The sequence below is a fragment of the Cavia porcellus genome, unplaced genomic scaffold (genome assembly GCF_034190915.1).
Source record: "Cavia porcellus strain 051 isolate PalLab524CR breed Dunkin Hartley unplaced genomic scaffold, mCavPor4.1 scaffold_12, whole genome shotgun sequence".
Classification (NCBI taxonomy): domain Eukaryota; kingdom Metazoa; phylum Chordata; class Mammalia; order Rodentia; family Caviidae; genus Cavia; species Cavia porcellus.
The window spans coordinates 43,803,884-43,822,717 of record NW_026947495.1 but is presented as its reverse complement, the minus strand read 5'-3'; the positions used below and the strand labels follow the sequence as shown (position 1 = coordinate 43,822,717).

The following is an 18,834-nucleotide window of genomic DNA, read 5'->3' as shown; positions in this document are numbered from 1 at the left end:
TGCTTTACCTTAACCATGAGAAGGCACCAGGTAGGAATCTGGGGATGACTGAGCTGAAAAGCTTTGCCTTGATTTGCACAGCAAAGCAATCCATTGCTGCTGCTTATTGGCTTTTCCTATGGCTAACCTGGCGATTCTAAGGTTCCGCGTATATACTGATATCCATTAGATGTCTGGTGAAAAGTTAATGAAGGAGGAAAAAAAAAATCAACTCAATTGGGGCTCGACTTGAAAATTTTTCACAACATATAATTAAGCATTTTATTCAATTTTCTGTTTCTTGCCTTCCATCATTTCTTCACTAAGAAGCAGAAGCTCCAGTAAGGCCACAAACCACGGCTGCCTGTATGATCAAGCCCCACACCTGCTGTGAGAGATGCTGACTGCATTTGCTGATTTGAAATGGTGAAGGCCAGTACAGAAAATAAACACTGCAAAAATCAAGTTTTTCTCTTCAGAAGCTTAATGGACACAATTATCAGATTTACCTTTTAAAGGATTTCTTTGTGTTTTCTATAGTAAAATAGCACAGAAATGATTTATAAAGATAGGAAAGATAGTATAATATTCTATATATGATTTGTAAAATGATTCTGTTAGTGATGTAACAGCATACAATGATTGGTTTAGAAAACTGCTTTTTAAAAGCAAATCTCAACTTCCTATCCATAGTGTTAGAATTTCTAGGCTAGATCATTCTCTATCTTCAGTGATTGTTCTTCCACTCTTCCTCCTCCTCCTCTTCTTTCTTCTTTCTCTTCTTCTTTTGAACTTTTTTGAGACAGGTTTCCACAATTTGGTTCAGGTTAGTTTTGAACTCACTATGTAGCCCAACTCAAACTCATGGTGATTCTCCTGCCTCAGCCTCCCTAGTGCTGGGATTACAGATGCATGTCGCTATGCCCAGTGATTATTTTTCTTGCCATGAACTTTTCTTGGTAAATGTCATGTTAGCATCAGAGACCTCAGTGTTAGAATTGTGAATTCTATTTTTCATGAAAAAAGAAAAAATGAATTATGAAGTATTTTATGGAATAAATAAAAAACAGAGATTTGGCTGAGGGATTCAGCCAGGAAAAGTGACTCCAGGGCATGAATAAAATATGAATATTTCATAAGAAATAAAATCATAATATTTTCCCCAGAAATGGTTCTCAAATGAATAAACATGAAAAAATCATAGTTTTAATTTCACATATTTGGAAAAGCAAGAAATCTGAGAAAAATTCTAACTTTTAATGTTATTAGGATTTTAAAATTTATTTTTTATTTAACAAAATCCACATAATTATTTAGAGTCTCCTTTGCTTAAGATTAAAATACTATTTCTTTGAGTATTTTGTCTATCACAGACAAAAATATTAATATTGTTTCCTAAGTTTATAATTTATGCATATAATCAGTACCACCAAATTAAATATTATTCTTCCATTCTTATTGTAGTTATTTTTTCTATCATTAAAATAATCTTCAAGCACTATTAAAATATAAAATTTGTATGAAATAGATCTGCAAAAATTCATTAATTTTTACATTTATATTTAAGGATAATGACTCTCAGAGGTAAAACTATAAATTCAAAAGTATGAATAGTTTAAAATGAGTTAGCAAAGTTCTTTATAAAATTATCCATACCAGTAACTTAGCAATGATAGCAGTAGCAACTATTATATTATTATATTTTAAAATGCCACAATATGATGTTTATTTGAGAGCATCCACACTTTTATATTGGGTATAAAATTTCTCTTTTTTTTTCTTTACTTTTAATTCTTTCTTTCTCTCTTCTTGAGACATGATCCTACTGTGTAGTCCAGGCTGAAATGAAACTCATAACAATCCTCCCTTAGCTTCCCAAGAGCTGGGATTACAGATGTGTACTACCACATCTGGCTGTCAGTTCTTTTCTCGTATTTGTTTAGAATGCCTCATTAAGAGGCTGTCATGTCAAATCAGTTTTAAAGGTAATTACCGTACAGGCTGACATGCAGTTTATTGTCAAGTACTTTTCCTACATTTTATTTAAAATGTTGACTAGAAAACAGAATAATATGAAGCTTCACTTAGCGTTAATTTTTGTTTATAATATGGAATCATTTACTGGTTCTCTGAAATGTATTATTTCTGGAAACATATGTAATTTTAACACATTTAAAATTAGACAAGAAAAAATTAATGATTCCTATCTTTATACATATTTGTGTGGTTCCTTGTCTATGACAAGGCATTTCATGAAGTATCTCTAAATCTACTCTTCCAAAGGCACAACTCCCACAAAAACTAACTGAAGTCAAGCTCAGGAAGAAATTCTAGTGACAAAGTAAGAACTGCGCCATTATAAAATTAGGTCACTAGTTTGTATTAAAAGACACAAAATTAAAAAATTGGTATTAAAAGCTAACACATCTGACTGCATAGCTTATTTAAGCATCCATTATATATCTCTCAGTCAGCATTCTAAAGGTTTGAAATGAAGACAATTGAAAAATTATTTTGTTAAACACAAGTACAGAATAAAAATCAACTTGAGGTGTTATAGCTATTTAATCACCTGGATAATAGGTTTCACCTCTTGATTAATTACAGAATGCCAATTGTTAAAAAATTAGTATAACATATTTATCCCAAATATGATATGATCACTTAACAATGTAATCTGTGCAGTCAGTGGGACAATTCTAAAATAAAACAAAAGTATTTAACAAAACTAGAACTAAGACTACAACACTAATGTACAGGAATTTCTATTCACTATTTGGTTCTAACAAGATATCACAGCTATGGGTCCAGGGAAATGTAGGAAAGGAATACCTGTCTAATGTACACTACCTTCAAAAGGTAAATTGAGCCATCATATGGTATTAGGCACTTTACTCACAGACACAGCTGCATGGTATTTATAGATCACTTACCTTGAAATTATATTCCCATTTACCTGCTTTCTGGTAAAGGCAAACAAAAGAGGGGGAATTAAGTAAAATCTATAAGCTTCTGGCATTTCTATAAACATCAATTCAACATATTTCACCTGCTAAAAAATTTCCTTATACTGTGCCTCTGGGAAACATTTTATACAGATGGATGTAAAATTCATTGCAAGTATTTCTCAGTCAACTTGCTCAGTCACATGAAAAACAAGACTTATTTTTAGCATCATATTTTGCTCGCTTTTTTTCTTTGTTGCATAGTGTTTGTTGAGCATAAGTGTTCTGATCTAAAATTAGATTCTCACACTGTATGGAGCTGCCTAGATGTTTAAAAAGAAATGTGATTAAGTGCATATATTGTTGGAAAATGTAAATTTCAGAAACAGTGAATAAAATTGTGATGTTCAAACAGCATATAAGGAAACCTGAATAAAATAAAATGAATAAATGATGGACTTTCACAAGAACACTTTAAAATTGTTTAGCGAAATGAAATTTTCTCTTTGACTTTTGTTTTTAAGTCTGTGGCAATGGGACCCACTGAAGTACTTGGGTAATTTATTCAAGAGTTTGGAGACTAGGCAGATATTCTACGATTTTGTTAACTTCCAAGTTAAATAGGCTACATCAGCTATAAAGTGACAGCAAATCATGGCTTGGTGACATACAACTCTAATACCAGCATTCTGAGAGGCTGAGGCAAGGAGCACAAGTTCAAGGCCAGCCTGGACAACCTAGTGATGCAGAACCCTGTCTCAAATATAAAAACAAAGAAAAGAAAAAAGTACTGGGATCCAGGTCAGTGCTAGTATAATACTTAGTATCACAACAAAGAAAGTAACAGAAAATTAAATTCGTAGTCATATTGTTCAGGTAATAGCCAGGAACACAAGAAACCCTATATTTCAGATCAAAGTTAACTTTGCATTTATTACTCACATGACCTTAACTTCATTCAACTAAAATAAGAAGCAACTAGGAATTAGGTATATATGAAGATGTGTAGATGAAATTTGTAAGCAGATCATAGTCATACTGTGGTTTTATGACTCTCTGTTTATCTAAATGGGCTACATTTAACATATAATAACTTTTATGTCATTAAAAAAGAGAAGTTTTCTGTGAATAAAAGTTGGTGCAGGGAATACCAATGATGTTATCCATTAATTAACTTACAATATTTCACAATAACTTAATAGAATATCTCTATTGAAAACATCTAATTATTTATAGTTTTTTTGAGATATCATAAAATGCAATGTAATCTAGCAGAAAACCTGGTGGACTGATTGCCAGAAACCTGGGTGTGCAAACGTAGACAAAGCCTTTGTACTATGTTCCCATTTACTGATAGGAAAAATAAGGAGATAGTAATACATGACTTGTAAGACTCGTTTCAGAGTTGCAGGAGAAAACAGATAAAACTGTGACACTTGATTAAGTGTTTTCCCTTTCTTTTCCCTCTCAGTTAACAAATAAATAGAACCAAAGCATCTAGACAGATTTCATCTTTTAAAATTTTACGACACTGTGTCCATATTTCTTTGGACCTCCCAACAATTCTTTTCCTACTTATGACTTTCTTTTTTAAGACTGAAAGAACTATAGGAGATAAAGTGATGGGATCATTCAGCTGCTCAGTCTGTGAGACTCGTAATGTACTGATAACTAGGTTTCTTTGAAAACTTTATTAGTAACTAAATCCTAGCTTTGATGCTTGAATGGTAATTTTTGAGCTTCAACTTTCTTCTGATAAAGTGTAGAGAAGGGAACTTTAAGAAGCCTTTGTAGTTTGTAATTCTGTGAAGTCCATCTGTTTTTATGCTGCTTCAAAACTGCACTACTTCTGATATTTCTCAAAGAGTAATTTTGCCCTTGCTATCAAATGATAAAGAACCAAGTGACAGAAGTGGTAAGTAGCACTCATCTACTGTGAGCTGTTGGTGTATGAGATGAATAGTGCTACCGAGCGTGACTCACACATCTCAGCATCACCACCTCTCATTCTGTCACTCCCTTTCCTGCTCATTTTTCAAAGTGTATTCATGACTTTTCCAAAGTTTGCAGTGTTTTCCAACAGAACATAAAAACCATGAAAATTGCATAGATGTTTCATCACTATACACACCAATGTTTTGTTTTGTTCTGGCTTTTTGAGACAGGGTCTTCCTATGTAGTTTAAGCTGTCCTTGAACTCACTGTGCAGGCCAGGCACAGTCTTCCTGTCTCAGCCTCCCCAGTGAGTATTGGGATTATAGGCATGTGCCACCATATCTCGCTATTATATATACCAAATTTTAGTATAAATACACTAAATGACCTAGGAATTTTTTAAAATAGAGATTTGTATTTAGTGTGACCAGTATAGTTTTTTAAATTCTACCTTTATAACAAGTTTCTGGAGGATTTTATTAGTTTTAGAGTCAAACTTTGGCCACAAGTATCTGAACTATTCTATGGACTAAATGAACTATAAATAAAAACTTAAACATAAAAGAAATCATAAAAAGTAGTTATTGCATTTCAACTTTAAGATATTAATATATTCTTTTCAATAACCTCACGAAGCATCAGATTTCAAAGGTTAAATTTCCATAAAGGCACACATTATTGCAAAATTTGTTCCATTCTCATGTCATTTCTCTACATCATTATTTATATATTTTCAAATTTGTCAAGCCAAGATCTTTAAACTAGTTGAAGATTATAACATTTTTGAAAATAAATATATAGGAGAGTAAGTTAAATAGTGGTACATAATTATTAAGATGATCAGATTACTTATTTAAAATAAAATTTCTCAATATTACACTTATTGTGTAAACCCAAAGCAACATTAACATGTTTCAAAATATTATAATACTTTAAATGTTGCAATGGATAATTATTAATTGTTCAAAAGAGTAAGTTTATAAAACTTATTCTCATAGAACAAGCTCATTTTTTCAATTTTCTTTTGAAATTTCTTAATATTTAATAATCTTTATACAGAATGACAGAACACAAGCAAAAGGTACACTTATGTACAGAAACTATTTTAGAAATAAAGGAATTTGAACTATAACTTTGGAAGTCATTGTTACTCAGCAGCATAGAAAAGTTTAAGGACTGAAAGTGGTATGCTTATGCTCAATGTAGCCATATCTTACAAGAATATATGATCATTCTCCTTTTTTAATAAATATAGGTTATATTTATACATTTTTAGCAAAGCCTAATAGGGTCTTTGATTCCTGTAAGAAAGGTAACAGTAACATCAAAGATTATATTTAATAAATAAATACTACTTGGAGAATTTCTACCTTATCTTTTAGATTTATCTGTACTTTTGTTTGCAGGACAGTTAGAGAACCCATTAAGGGTCCATGTGTACCTATTTGAATTTAGCAACAGAAAGGTATACGGGAGGATTAACAGAAACAGTGGTGGAAATAAAGGGAAAAAATGTGTTTAAAAGGGTGAGTGAGATACTGAGAAGTCACACAATTAAAACACATTGGTGCAGCATCGGAAGTACTTTTAGTGTTTTTCTTAATTGGGTCTGTTACAGTTTGTGTCTAGGTGGCCCTGGAAGCGTAATGCAGTCATGGAGGTTACTGAAACCAGTGTTCCTGATTGGTTTGTTGTCTAGCGCTGGGATTGGTGGTGTGAGTGCTACACCCAGCCAAGGCAGAGCCAGCGTACAATTTAAGGGAGGGAACGTGGGTATGTTTCCCACTCAGTTTTGCCCTTTTCCTTTTTTGCTTGGGGCTGCCCCTCAGCCACACCACCCTGCCTTGGAGCCAGCTGAATATGGACCCAAACCTCTAAAAATCTGTAAGCTAAATAAACCTCTCCTTCCCTCACTTTAGGTGTCAGGTATTTTGTCTCAACAAGGAGATAAAAGTAAACAAGACAAAGGCCTTAAAGATACTACTTATGAAGAAGCAAGTAATGTCATATAAATTTTAGGCTATGACTTAACCCTACATAATCTGTGTCAAGTCCTATAAGAATTTGGTAAACCTTCCTGATACTTAAGAAAATATAAAGCCACACAAATTAAATGGCGTTTAAAAAGCTTTTTAAAAAGAAGATTTTGTTAAAATGTCATTAATATCCAAAACTTGAAATTGAGTTTTAAAATGTTCCCCTTATTTCAGGATCTGAGAAGCATGTTTATTATACTATTTATCTTGCAAAAGTAAAACTTAGGGTTTTTTTCTTACATATATTTGCTAAGCAAAGAGAACTAAAAAGTATAAAGCTCTTGCTGAGGTTGTTTCCTTATGTAGAGAAAAACATTTCTTTTTTATTAGCTCCACCTGATGGCTGAACTGGTTTTTACATGCTGCCTGGCTATAAATTGCCACCAATAATTTTGTTGATTTCTCTGCCCTCATCTTGGTCTGAAAAGGGTACTATATTGGCAAGCTATGCTTAGCTGATTATATGTTTACTTAGCTTATTAAATTACATAAGGCATTTACTATGACAAAGATAAAAAATTCTTTGCAATACTTTTATAATATTAAACCTTGTTAATCCTTGTCAAACTTCAAATATTAGGTTGATAACTATAGGTATCACAGTTCAAATTTAGAACTTGAAAATACATGTACATTGTCAATATTTTCCTATATGTACATTTAATGCATGTCACTCAGAGAATTGTAGCTTGCCCTTGTCTAATTGTCATTGGCATGTACATGGAGATTACAAATATTAAGCATATAACAATGATTATTTTTATTTTGTACTAATAAACTAATTTGGTAAAAATGTTCTTGTATAATTTGATATCATAATATTTTCAGATATGAACATGTATGCTTAAAGTATGATTTTTCCAATGATGAAAAAAATAAGCTTGGAATTTGGTTTTGAAATATATAACTAAGATTAGCAATTAAATAATAAGAAAATTCAGCAAATACTATACCTCTGCATCATATTCCCACAGCTGGTTTCCTCTCATGTGGTGGCATTTTAACATGATTACAGGTCCATTGAGTCTGGATACATCCAAGCACAAGTCATCAGTTCTGATTTCTTTGTCAGCCGTATAAGAAAACACCTAAAAATACAATACTCAGCTAATAAATAGTATCAATTTTACAACAAAAGTCATGGTACAGCAGATCTGTCTGTAAAAGATTCTGTACCAGATAAACATATGATCTCAGGTGATTTCTGCTGTGTGAACTGGAAAAAGTTAACTCATTTCTCTGCCTTTTTCCTGAAATAGAACTGTATTTTACATTTTTGGCAAAAACTTTCATTTAACAAACTAAATTACTAAATGCTTGTTTTATGCTGGTACTTTATTTCATGCATTACACTTGTCTTATAAAATTAAAATCAAGTTAAATATAATGAAGTTTGTAAATTGCATGGAGCTCAATAAAAGGAATCTTACTCTAATGCTGAGTAGTTTCTAAATTTTTTTCCTCTTAATAAAAATAGCGATAAGAATAAGTGGAATAGGAAGAAGAAGAAGAAGGCAGTGCATATTAGTACATGCATGCCCTTTTTATTTGATCTAAAATTATTAGATTTGATTATAATTATTTACTTTCTGCACTTATATTCGTGATTTGTGATTTTTAAAAATATACACTCACTACTGTTGAGTATATGTGAACTTGGTTTGAGAACACAGAAATAACATAAACAAATTCTTGCAAAGGTCCTGGTACATCCAGAGTACCCAATAACTGATAGCTAGTATTATCCAAATCTTAGAACTATTACCCCATTGTGACTTGTATGTGGTTTCTCACTTTCATTGTGTCCTCAGTTTCCCAATTGTAAGATAGAAACCAGAGATCTGAATGAAAGCTTCTATTACCTGACGGCAGGCTTTCCTGACACCTTCAGCTAATTTTCTCTATGTAGAACCTGGACCTCTGGATTCACCACTTCTCATTCCTTATGACTTAGAGTTGCTTGCTAGATTTCCTAGTAAGTGACACTCCCCTGTGACTGTTGCTTATTGCCCATCCCGCAACTTTAAGCAGATTAATTCTCTCAGTTGTTATGTGTAACTCTCAATACTGAGCCTGCCCTATCTGTTCTGCTTTTGTTGTACTTAAAACTTTACACTTGATGATAATGTAAGATAAAACATTTGAAACCTGCACAAAACTCTGAAATACTTTACCTTAAATTGTCACACATATGGATGACTGCATGAGATTGATTTCTTTCACTAGTGAGGTCTCATTGTACATCTTTGAAACCATCCGAGTGCTTTATCACATGTGATTTCAGTTGCTTCATTACCTAACTAACTTTATGACAGTTAACGGATTCAAAATTCAATCGCTTTAATTAAGATAGGGGACTAGTGGCAGGGTATAACAATCGGTGTCGACGACCTTCCTTCCATTATATAAAAAGAAATTGAGAGGAAGTTCACATTTATGAAGTACCTATCTATGTAAGAAGCCATATGTAACATTTTTTCATATACATTACATTAAATACATCTGTCATTCTGCCTCATTGTACAATTACGTTTATATACCTATGGATGTGCAACATGTTACAGTACTGCAAAACATAAGCTGAATTCTTTTATATAAACTACCAAGACTAGTTGATGCTAATTTGAAATTTTTGTTTTATATTTGATGTTTACATTGTGTACACAAGGTCTATGTACAAATTCTCTCAAGGGTCTCTTCTGTCACATACGTGGGCATGTTATTTCTTTCTTTATGTGATTTGCTTTTTTTTCTTTGCCTATGTCCTAATTTCATCTAAAAGATATGAGTTAGAGACTTCTCAATGGCCTTACTATTCCTAAATTACCTTTTAAAACATCATATCTATAAACACTGTCACATAGGGATACCCTGGGGGTTACAAATTTAGCATAGAATAGTGAGGTTGGGGGCAAAATTTAGCACATAAAATCTCTTGACAGTATAGAAATTATTAAAAGGGATAGTATGTCTTTACCGTAAATGAGAACTATGACATATATGTTTTTTCCTGTTTTTTGCGCTTTTCATCTACTTCATTTTAAAATCCAATTCAGAAATGAGAATGTTGTTTAATATTATTAATCAAACCTCAAAATTTTGTGTAGTATCAAATTTTCTCCTATTGTCTATTTAAATTGGCCATGCTTTTGGTTGCTGCGGGGGGGGTGTTAAAAAAAAAAGTCTTTCTTTCTGTATTTCACTGTCTAAAACTTCTTTTTTTCCCCTCTTTATCCCAATTTCCCCCTGGCTGCTAGTAAGAGTTTATTTTTCAAGGTGGTAAAGCTCTAGGAGGGAGTTTAGCCAAAGCCTTTCCTTTTAACTCCTCCCTGTTCTCTGGCTTGAATGAGTTTAAAGTTCCTGTGCTGAGAGTATCTGTGTCCTTTTAGAGTTTCTTAACACTGAGCATCTCTGCCCAAAGTGCTAATGATGAAATCAATGCATATTTTATAAGAATCCACTTTTTATGAGCTGACAAACCCTGGGGGGGTATACTGATGGGGCAGTTCAAACCCCTCAACTCAGTTGTCCCAAGCCAGCTTTGTTTCTAAGGTATTAGTCAAGTCATAGCCTGCCACCCTCTCCATGTGCAAGAAGCACACAGCAAGCTTTCCAAGTAGTGTCCTACATAATTTAAAGCACATGGTATAAAATAGAAACAAAGTATCAATTAATAGAAAGCTATAAAGAATTTCCAGAGTGTAGAACTGTGTGACCGCATGGCCTATGCCACCACAGTGCTATACCTGCCTTCAATTCTCTCTAGAAACCAAAATCTCACCTACAGAGTAGGCAATAATTCTCTCCATAGAAAACCTTGCAATCTTTTCCATGTTCTGATACCTCCTGCTCTGGGTTGAATTGTGTCCTGCAAAATGATATGGTCTTCTAAACCCATATACTCAGAATATGAACTTTTTTGGAAATAGGATCATCACACAAGTAATTAGTCATTTTATGGCATAATACTGGATTCAGGTGGGACCTTAATCCAAAGAGACTGATGTTTTAATCAGAAAAGACAGAGCTAGAGAAGAGTCAACCAGATGGTGGAGGTAGATACTGGAAAAATGCGTCCACAGGTCATGGGACAGCGAGGGTTGCTGACAAACGGCAGAAATTAGATGAGAAAAAGAATGATTCTTTCCTAGGTTTTCGTATGAGATGCTTCTGACACTGATTTCAGACTTCTAGCTTCCAAATTTATAAGGCAATACATTTTTGTGATTTTAAAACATACACTTTGTGATAGTTTGTTGCAGCACCCCAGCAAACTAATGCATCGTTTTTTACCCTTAAAATGGATCACAAGATCTACAAGTCATATGATTCCTTTTTCAAATTATGATCATGTTTGCACAAGTAAACTGTTTTTAAATTTCACAAAATTTGAATCTTAGTATTGAGATGAAAGTAACAACATCTAGTTATATTATCCAAAAGTTTCAAGTCAATCATTTTCACAATCACAATTTTTTTAAAAAATTAATTTTATATTCAAAAACAGCTTTTTACCATAATTAGCCTAAGTTTTTGCACACTTTATCGAGGTTGGATTGATTTTGATGTTGTATACAAATCAATATACTACATATAAAGTGATAGATAAGTATAATCTCAATTTCTTTTAATCTTGTGATTTTTATTTCCCAAAAGGGAAGCAGTTTTTATTATTTTATATATGTACATAGTTTGTCATAGATTTTCCTTTTGGGGGTAGTATGTCCAAAACTTTTTATGGGTTTTCCAATATCTAAAATTTAAAAAGCATTTTAATAATTTTCAGACTGGTTGGAGAATGATCTAAAATATTCTTCATTAAACCAATCCTTTCCACAGTGAAAGTGTATATATACAATTATCAGGATTGTTCATAATCCTGATATATCTATCACTTTAGAAATAGTTCCCTTTTTGCTCCTCTGGAAAATTACAAATTTTTGCTCAGTTCGGTAACATAAACATCTGTGAGTGAGTGCAACCTAATTGTAGCAGTGCAGTTTGGAAAATAAGGACAGAATGCGCTGTGGCTCCTAGACCTTGCCTAGCTCAGCAAAGGGCTAGGAGCTGAACGCCCTCTGCTGGTGTTTTCGGCTTTCCTTTCCTTTCCTTTCCTGTCCTGTCCTGTCCTGTCCTGTCCTGTCCTGTCCTGTCCTGTCCTTTCCTTTCCTTTCCTTTCCTTTCCTGTCCTGTCCTGTCCTGTCCTGTCCTGTCCTGTCCTGTCCTTTGCTTCCTTTTCCTTTCCTTCCCTTCCTTTCCAAAGTTCCCTTTCCATCTTCTTCCTCTTTGTTTTAAAATTTACAATTCACCACCCCTTTGCAATCTCATTTCTCTCCCCTCCACCCCCCTCCTTCTGTCTCTCAGGTCACTTCCCATATGCCAAACATTTACCTTGATATTTCCTAGTGGTATCCCCTTTATGTTTTAACTCACCCTTCAGTTATATATTATGGTTCTCATATGACAAAAATCATGCACGATTTAAACTTGTGTGCCTAATTTTCTTTGTTTCATACTATGGTCTCAAGGTACTTCCATTTCTTGCAAATGATTCAGTGCTCTCCCAGCTCTTTAACCTGGCATCCTACTGGGGCTCACTTCTTGACCCACAATACCTCTCAGTCCTCATAACACACTAAAATTAAAACGGCAAATGAGGGATACAACTAAAATTAAAAGAAAATAAGCTGTGGGAACTGAAAATGTAACTAATTGGTGAAAATGTTCTTTTTTCTACTTTAGTTTTGAAAATTTATTATTTGTGATACATTAGTAAAATGTACAAAAACCTTCAAATAAAAACATAAAATGAAATCACTCTTCAGAAGATGTACAAATGCCGATAAATACATAAAAAATGTTAAATCACTGACCTTTTGCATTGCACATTAAAACATGAATGAGATTCCATTTTACTAAAGGAAGAATGATTATGTTTGAGAAATCAAATAATAACAAATGACGAAGGATCCACATGGAAAAATGAAAGCATTTTATCAGTGTTCATGGGACAGCAAAGTGGTACCACCACTATGGAAATAATTATGGAGATTCCTCAAAACACCAAAAATAGATGTATCTTTTGACCCAGCTATTCTCCTTCTATGCATCTTCTTAGAAGAGTGATACATGCATATCTGTGCTTAGAGCAGCACGATTCATCATACATAAATCTTAGAAAAGCCTAAATGTCCACCAGCAGTTGAATGGATAAAGAAAATGTAGCATCAATATACTATGGCATACTACTCTGCCATCTGCTGGTCTTTCTTACTACAGACTTGTTTTTCTCATCCTCCCATGAGAAATGGTTGGGATGACTGACCGTATTTGATAGATGAAGAGATGGACAGGATGATGGATATACATAGGTATATTTTTGTTTTGTTTTGCTCTTTGTAATTAAGATATGGTTGAAAAATATATACTTTGACTACACACAAAATACTCAGCTTGTGTATAAAATATCCCATTTATTTCATTCAGTATTATTATATAGGATGTAGTTTTCCAATCTTTTTCTCCTATCTTTTGTTTAGTTTTTAACTTATAAGTATTTTTATCTGTTCCTAAGGCAATATTTACTACTGAATTTCACAGTTTGAATGCTGTCTAGATAGCATTTTATGCCACTTGCTGCACTTAACTAGATGTAAAAATTGACCCAGAAAAATCATAGGATTCCAAGTAATACTAATACCAATTACATTTCTCTGGGGAACTGGACTATACATATTCCATCTTGGATCATTTTTACTTCCCTTCACCTCTCCTCCCTCATTTCCCACATCACCTGCCCCTCCTGACCTCCAGAACCTACCTCCGAGCCTTCTAACATCTCTTTTATTTTGCTTTTTTATGTACATTTTTATCTTATATTAGACAAATCACATATTATTTAACTTTTTGTATCTTTTTTCATTTAGCATCATTGTCTCAAGATCCATTCATTTTACTATAAATACTCAAATTTATTACTTTTTATGGCTGAATAATACAACGTTGTGTGCATTTACCACATTTTCTTTATCCATTCATCTGCTGATGGGCATATCAGGTTCTTCCGCAATTTATTTATGATGAATTGTCCTGCTATAAACATGGGTATGCATGTATCTGTGAAATGTAATGATTTTAACATTTTTGAAAAGCTACCTAAAAGAGGGATATCTGGGTTAAATGAAATTTGTCATTTCAGATTTTTGAGGAATCACCATACAGTTTTCCACAGCAGTTGTGTTAGTTTACATTTTCATCACCGGTGTAGAACTTACTTTTTTTGTTTCTCCACAAACTTGCCTCTATTTCTTGTTTTTGAATCTTTGATATATGGACATTCTTACCAAAGTAAGGTAGACTATCAGTGTTACTAGCTAAATGCATCTATTTATTTTTCATGTACTTACTCCAGTTTAAAATTCTTTTTTGAGAAGTGTCTATTGATTTCAATTGGACATTTTTATTGGGCCTTTTATTTTGCAGTGTTTTTTTTCTTTTAGTTCTTCATGTATTTTAGATACTAGACCTCTATCTGAAGAGTAGCTGGCAAAAATTTGTTCCCACTCTGTATGTCTCTTCCCTCTGTTGATTGTCCGCTTTGCTGTATTTTGAGTTTGATAAATCACATTTGTTGACTCTTGGTATTTTATTTTGTGCAGAAAGTTCATGCTTATTCCAGTGTCTTCTACTGTTTTGCCACTAACTTCTTCCAAAAGATTCACTTTTATTCCTTTCATATCCATTTCAATTTTGTTTTGCTGCAGGTGAGAAATGGGGGTCCAAGTTTGATTCTTCTACATGAGCATAATCAGTTTTCCCAGCACTATTTCTTAAAGAAGATATCTTTACTCTGGTTTAAATTATTGTTCCTTTTGTAAAAAATCAGATGGTTGAAGGTGCTTACAGTTGTTTTTGCATCCTCAATTCTGTTCCACTAGTCAGTACATCTCTCTGTGTGTGTGTGTGTGTGTGTAACATGTTCTTTTATTTCTGTAGCTTTGCAGTATAACTTGAGGTAATACTGTAGGATTGTAATGCCCTCAGCTTTGTTCTTCTTGCTCAAGATTGTTTTGGTTCTACATAAATTTTAGAATTTAGAAATCATTTTGGTATTTTGATTGGAATTGCGTTAAATCTATATATCAGTTTTGGTAATGTGGCCATTTTGAAAATATCAGTTCTGCCTATCCAAGAAGAAGATACTTTCCATTTTCTAATATTCTTTTCAATCTGTTTTTTTTTGGGGGGGGGTTGCTTTGTTTTTGTTTTTTGCGAAGCACTGTAGAATTTTTATATGATTATTTCACTTCTTGGGTAAGTTGATTTCTTTTCTACTTAATTTTTTGATGCTACTAACAATGGAATTGTTTTATTGATTGGTGAGGTTTATTTTGGTGTATAAGAATACTGTTGATTTTTGTGTGTTCTATCTGAATATATTTTTACTAGTACTTTTTAAAAATTTTACAATTGGTACCTATATATCATCATGAGATAGTTTCTAACACTTTGGTATGTAGCAAAGTAACTAGATAAAAAGTATCAACTATATGGAAATACTGAAAAGGGCTATTATATCATTCTGGATGACACAAAAATACACATACTGTGTGACAGTTGTAATTACCTCTAATCTATAAATGTAAAATATTCTTTAATTTAAATTAGACTTTAGGGCTGAGAATATAGCTAAGCGCAGCATAACCACCTGCCTGATAAGTGCAACACTCTAGTACAATTCGTGTTATATATATATATATATATATATATATATATATACTTTATTTAAAAAAATAATCCCCCCATTATTATCACAACATTTTCCTTGAATGAATTTAATACTAAATGTTTTAGTTGGTTGCATATTTAAAGAAATGTAATTTACTCATGGCATCAATTCTTGCTGTAAACTAATATGCAGGTTCACATTATTTGATTTCCTCTAAAAACTGACACTGAATCATGCATTCAAGCATAGTTTATCAAAGAGATGATTCTAGGAAAGATCAGTGCTAGAGTAGGGGACAGATGGGAGCTGTTAAAGGACCTGTTCTGAAAGTATTATGATGTGTAGAACAGAGGCATGATACTGGGTCAGAGTCAGTCCCTTCACTGGTTGAAAAAGCTGGAAAGTTCATAGACCACCTATTGTCAGATTTCACCTGAGATGTGCTTTCAGAGAGTAGGATTTTTTAATTCCTTAGGTGCAATTAGGCAGACAAAGTAGCCCCTGGCTACTCATACCAATTCTTTGGCAAAGAACTGCAGGTGCTGGTCTTTTGATTTGGGGCTAGATACAAGTGGAAAGGAAAAAAAAAACAATTAATATTTGGGAGGCCTTGTTGTATGTCTGGTAAGAAGGCTGTTATCCAAAGTGTATTGTAAGTAAGACATAGCACAAATACATTTCTTCAGTAAAAATTTAAATTCAGTTCAGTTCTACTAGCTGTAGGTCACAAGATACATCCATTTCTTAATTATTATTATTATTGTTTTCTAGGTGAGAAATATAATGCTTCTGAAGGTTAAATAAATTCCATGAAATCACTCAGTTTTCAAGTAGGAGAATCAGTCTTTGACCCTGTGAGTCAGATTCCATATCCCATGATCTTTTCACATACTTAGCATTTTGTTTCTTGATGGAAAGTTTTGTCTTTAAGATAATTTCCAGATTCTATTTAGATTACATTAGTTTTCCTATATACACAAAAAATATATATACAGAAAAATAATAAAGAGAAAATGCATTTTTTTCTACAACCGTATTTGAGATATTAATTACATTCTATCATGATATCTATTTGGACAGAGGATCAAACTTCCTTCTTTTTTATGACTTTGATGTGTTTGAGGAGTTCTTGTCAAGTATTTTTAGAAAATCCTTCACTTTGCACTTGCCTATTGTTTACAGGAAAGTCAGACTGGAGTTATATATTTTTAGAAGGAAAACTACAAAGGAGCAATGCCAGTTTTATCGTATTATATCACAAGTGGTATAAACATGACTCATAGTGTAGAAACTTACAGCAGTTCATAATGTTTCTCTATTGTGTAGTCATCATCACTTTCTTCCATGTACGAGGCTTTAGAGGAATTAATAAGCACAAGTCACATAGAAGGACAGGACTGAAGTTAAGTTCTACTATCTGTGAGGTCACCAGATACATCCATTTCTTAATTTGCTCTGTTCAAGAGATGCCAGAAATGACTTTTAACCTATTTCTAAAAGCTTCAATGTTGAAGCCATGTTTTTGTTTTAGACTTACACTTAATACTACATTAAGTGTCCTACATTTAAAGATCAAATTTAGATTAAGGATCTTTTCATTAATAGTGAATGAATGAGAAAACCTTTTGGTAGGTGAATTAGAACATAACAAATTTGCCTATCCAAAAGTCGCACTGGTTCTCAGTAGCTCATAGGCCAGGGTTGGAAAACACCAACCACGCAATGGCCTATCAAGATTGCTTGAATCATTTCATGACCTTAAAATGCATCTCTAAAATTTTTTGGTTAAAGCAAAAATTTTCATATATTACAGACATACGCATTTATTTTACATCTTTTAAAAAAACATCTCAAATCTTTTCAAAAAATTAGATAAAAAGTGTTGGAATAGAAAAGAAATGTACCTATGTGTTAGGTTTTCATTAGAAGATTAAAGATTTCTATAATAAATTGGAATTGACACTAGGCTGTTTCCATGGTAACCTACTGAAGCCTTTTTCCTGAAAAAAGGAAAGATATCATTTTTGTACATACCACATGTCACTTCTTGCTTTGTATGGATCAAGCCCTTTCATAACACAATAAAAGAAATGAAAAAATAGTTCTACATTCTGTTACTTCTCTTTGGAAAATTATGCTTAGGCATTAAATAAGAGGCTTTTTTCATTTTGTCAGTATTCACTTTGTCATTTTTAATAACTAAAATCCATGTCCAAATATTTTCATAAAGTTTGTTAGAAATAGGTTACAAGTTATCCTCTAATGACCCCCTATTCTGAAACCTCTTTACTCCTTGTATTTCTTCAAATCAAAATTCCCTTCCTGCCATTTACATTCCATTATAATCTTAGCTTCTCTACCTATAAAACTTTATTTTCCACTGTCCCCAGTTGATTTTCAATTCAATTTATGACAGTTTTGTTTGTTTGTTTGTTTGTTTTCTCACACACTGTTTTCTGTGCTCTCTGGCTGCTTTGTGAGCCCTGTTAGATCTACTCCTGCCCTTATCAGACCTTGTTCTGAAAACATCTTGTAGGCATTTTGGAGTACTTGCTTTATAAAAGATCTCTTAATATTTCCAATGAGATTGGGCATAGGGATTATATGGCTATTTACTTACTTCTAATTCACTGTGTTACAAACTGAATTTAAAGAAGATTGTATACATGCACCAGTCTGTTTCTGTGTATATTTAATAAGGAGAAATTAAATTATACTTCTTATATGAATGTCATGGTTTATGTCTGTGTCCCCCAGGCCTCATGAGTTTGCATTGTGCATTTGTGAGGAGTGGGGTCATTTGCTGTGACTATACCTGACCATGTTTTTTGAGAGACTTTGGAAATGGCTTGTGGGCAGAGTTTGGAAAGGTTTGCACATGTCGCCTGGATACATAGAGCTGGAGCAGCTTAGGCTGTTCTGTAGAGGAGATTCTGGTCAGAGCTCAGGAGACCAGAAGGCTGATAGAAAGCCTGATGTTAAAGACTCGGTTTGGGAGGTTTCTGCTTCTTCCCATAAAGTCCCATGTTGGACTCCCCATGATGTATGTCATGGGTTGGAAGAAAGTTTGTCTGCATTTTGCTCATGCCCAGAGATTTTGCCTGAGACTGAGACAAAGGGCAATGGACTGATTAATCTTGAAAAGGAAATTAAAAAGCAATCCAACATTGAGGCTGTGGCATGGCTATTGTAGGGGGCTTTTAGCCAGCTT

At 33.2% G+C, this 18,834-nt stretch overlaps 1 protein-coding gene across 5 annotated transcripts in view; it reads right to left on the bottom strand.

Moving 5' to 3' along the window:
- Positions 1 to 18,834, bottom strand: part of Galnt13 (polypeptide N-acetylgalactosaminyltransferase 13) — a 464,434-nt gene that overhangs the window by 9,508 nt on the left and 436,092 nt on the right. For 4 of the 5 annotated variants that reach the window (XM_063259105.1, XM_063259107.1, XM_063259104.1 and 1 more), the window contains exons 11-12: positions 7,849 to 7,983; positions 2,913 to 2,942 (exon numbers count right to left, since the gene is read on the bottom strand). In XM_063259105.1, the coding sequence (XP_063115175.1) occupies positions 2,913 to 2,942; positions 7,849 to 7,983 (165 nt within the window). The remainder of the gene's footprint in view (positions 1 to 2,912; positions 2,943 to 7,848; positions 7,984 to 18,834) is intronic. The other variant, XM_063259108.1, reaches the window with a different exon arrangement.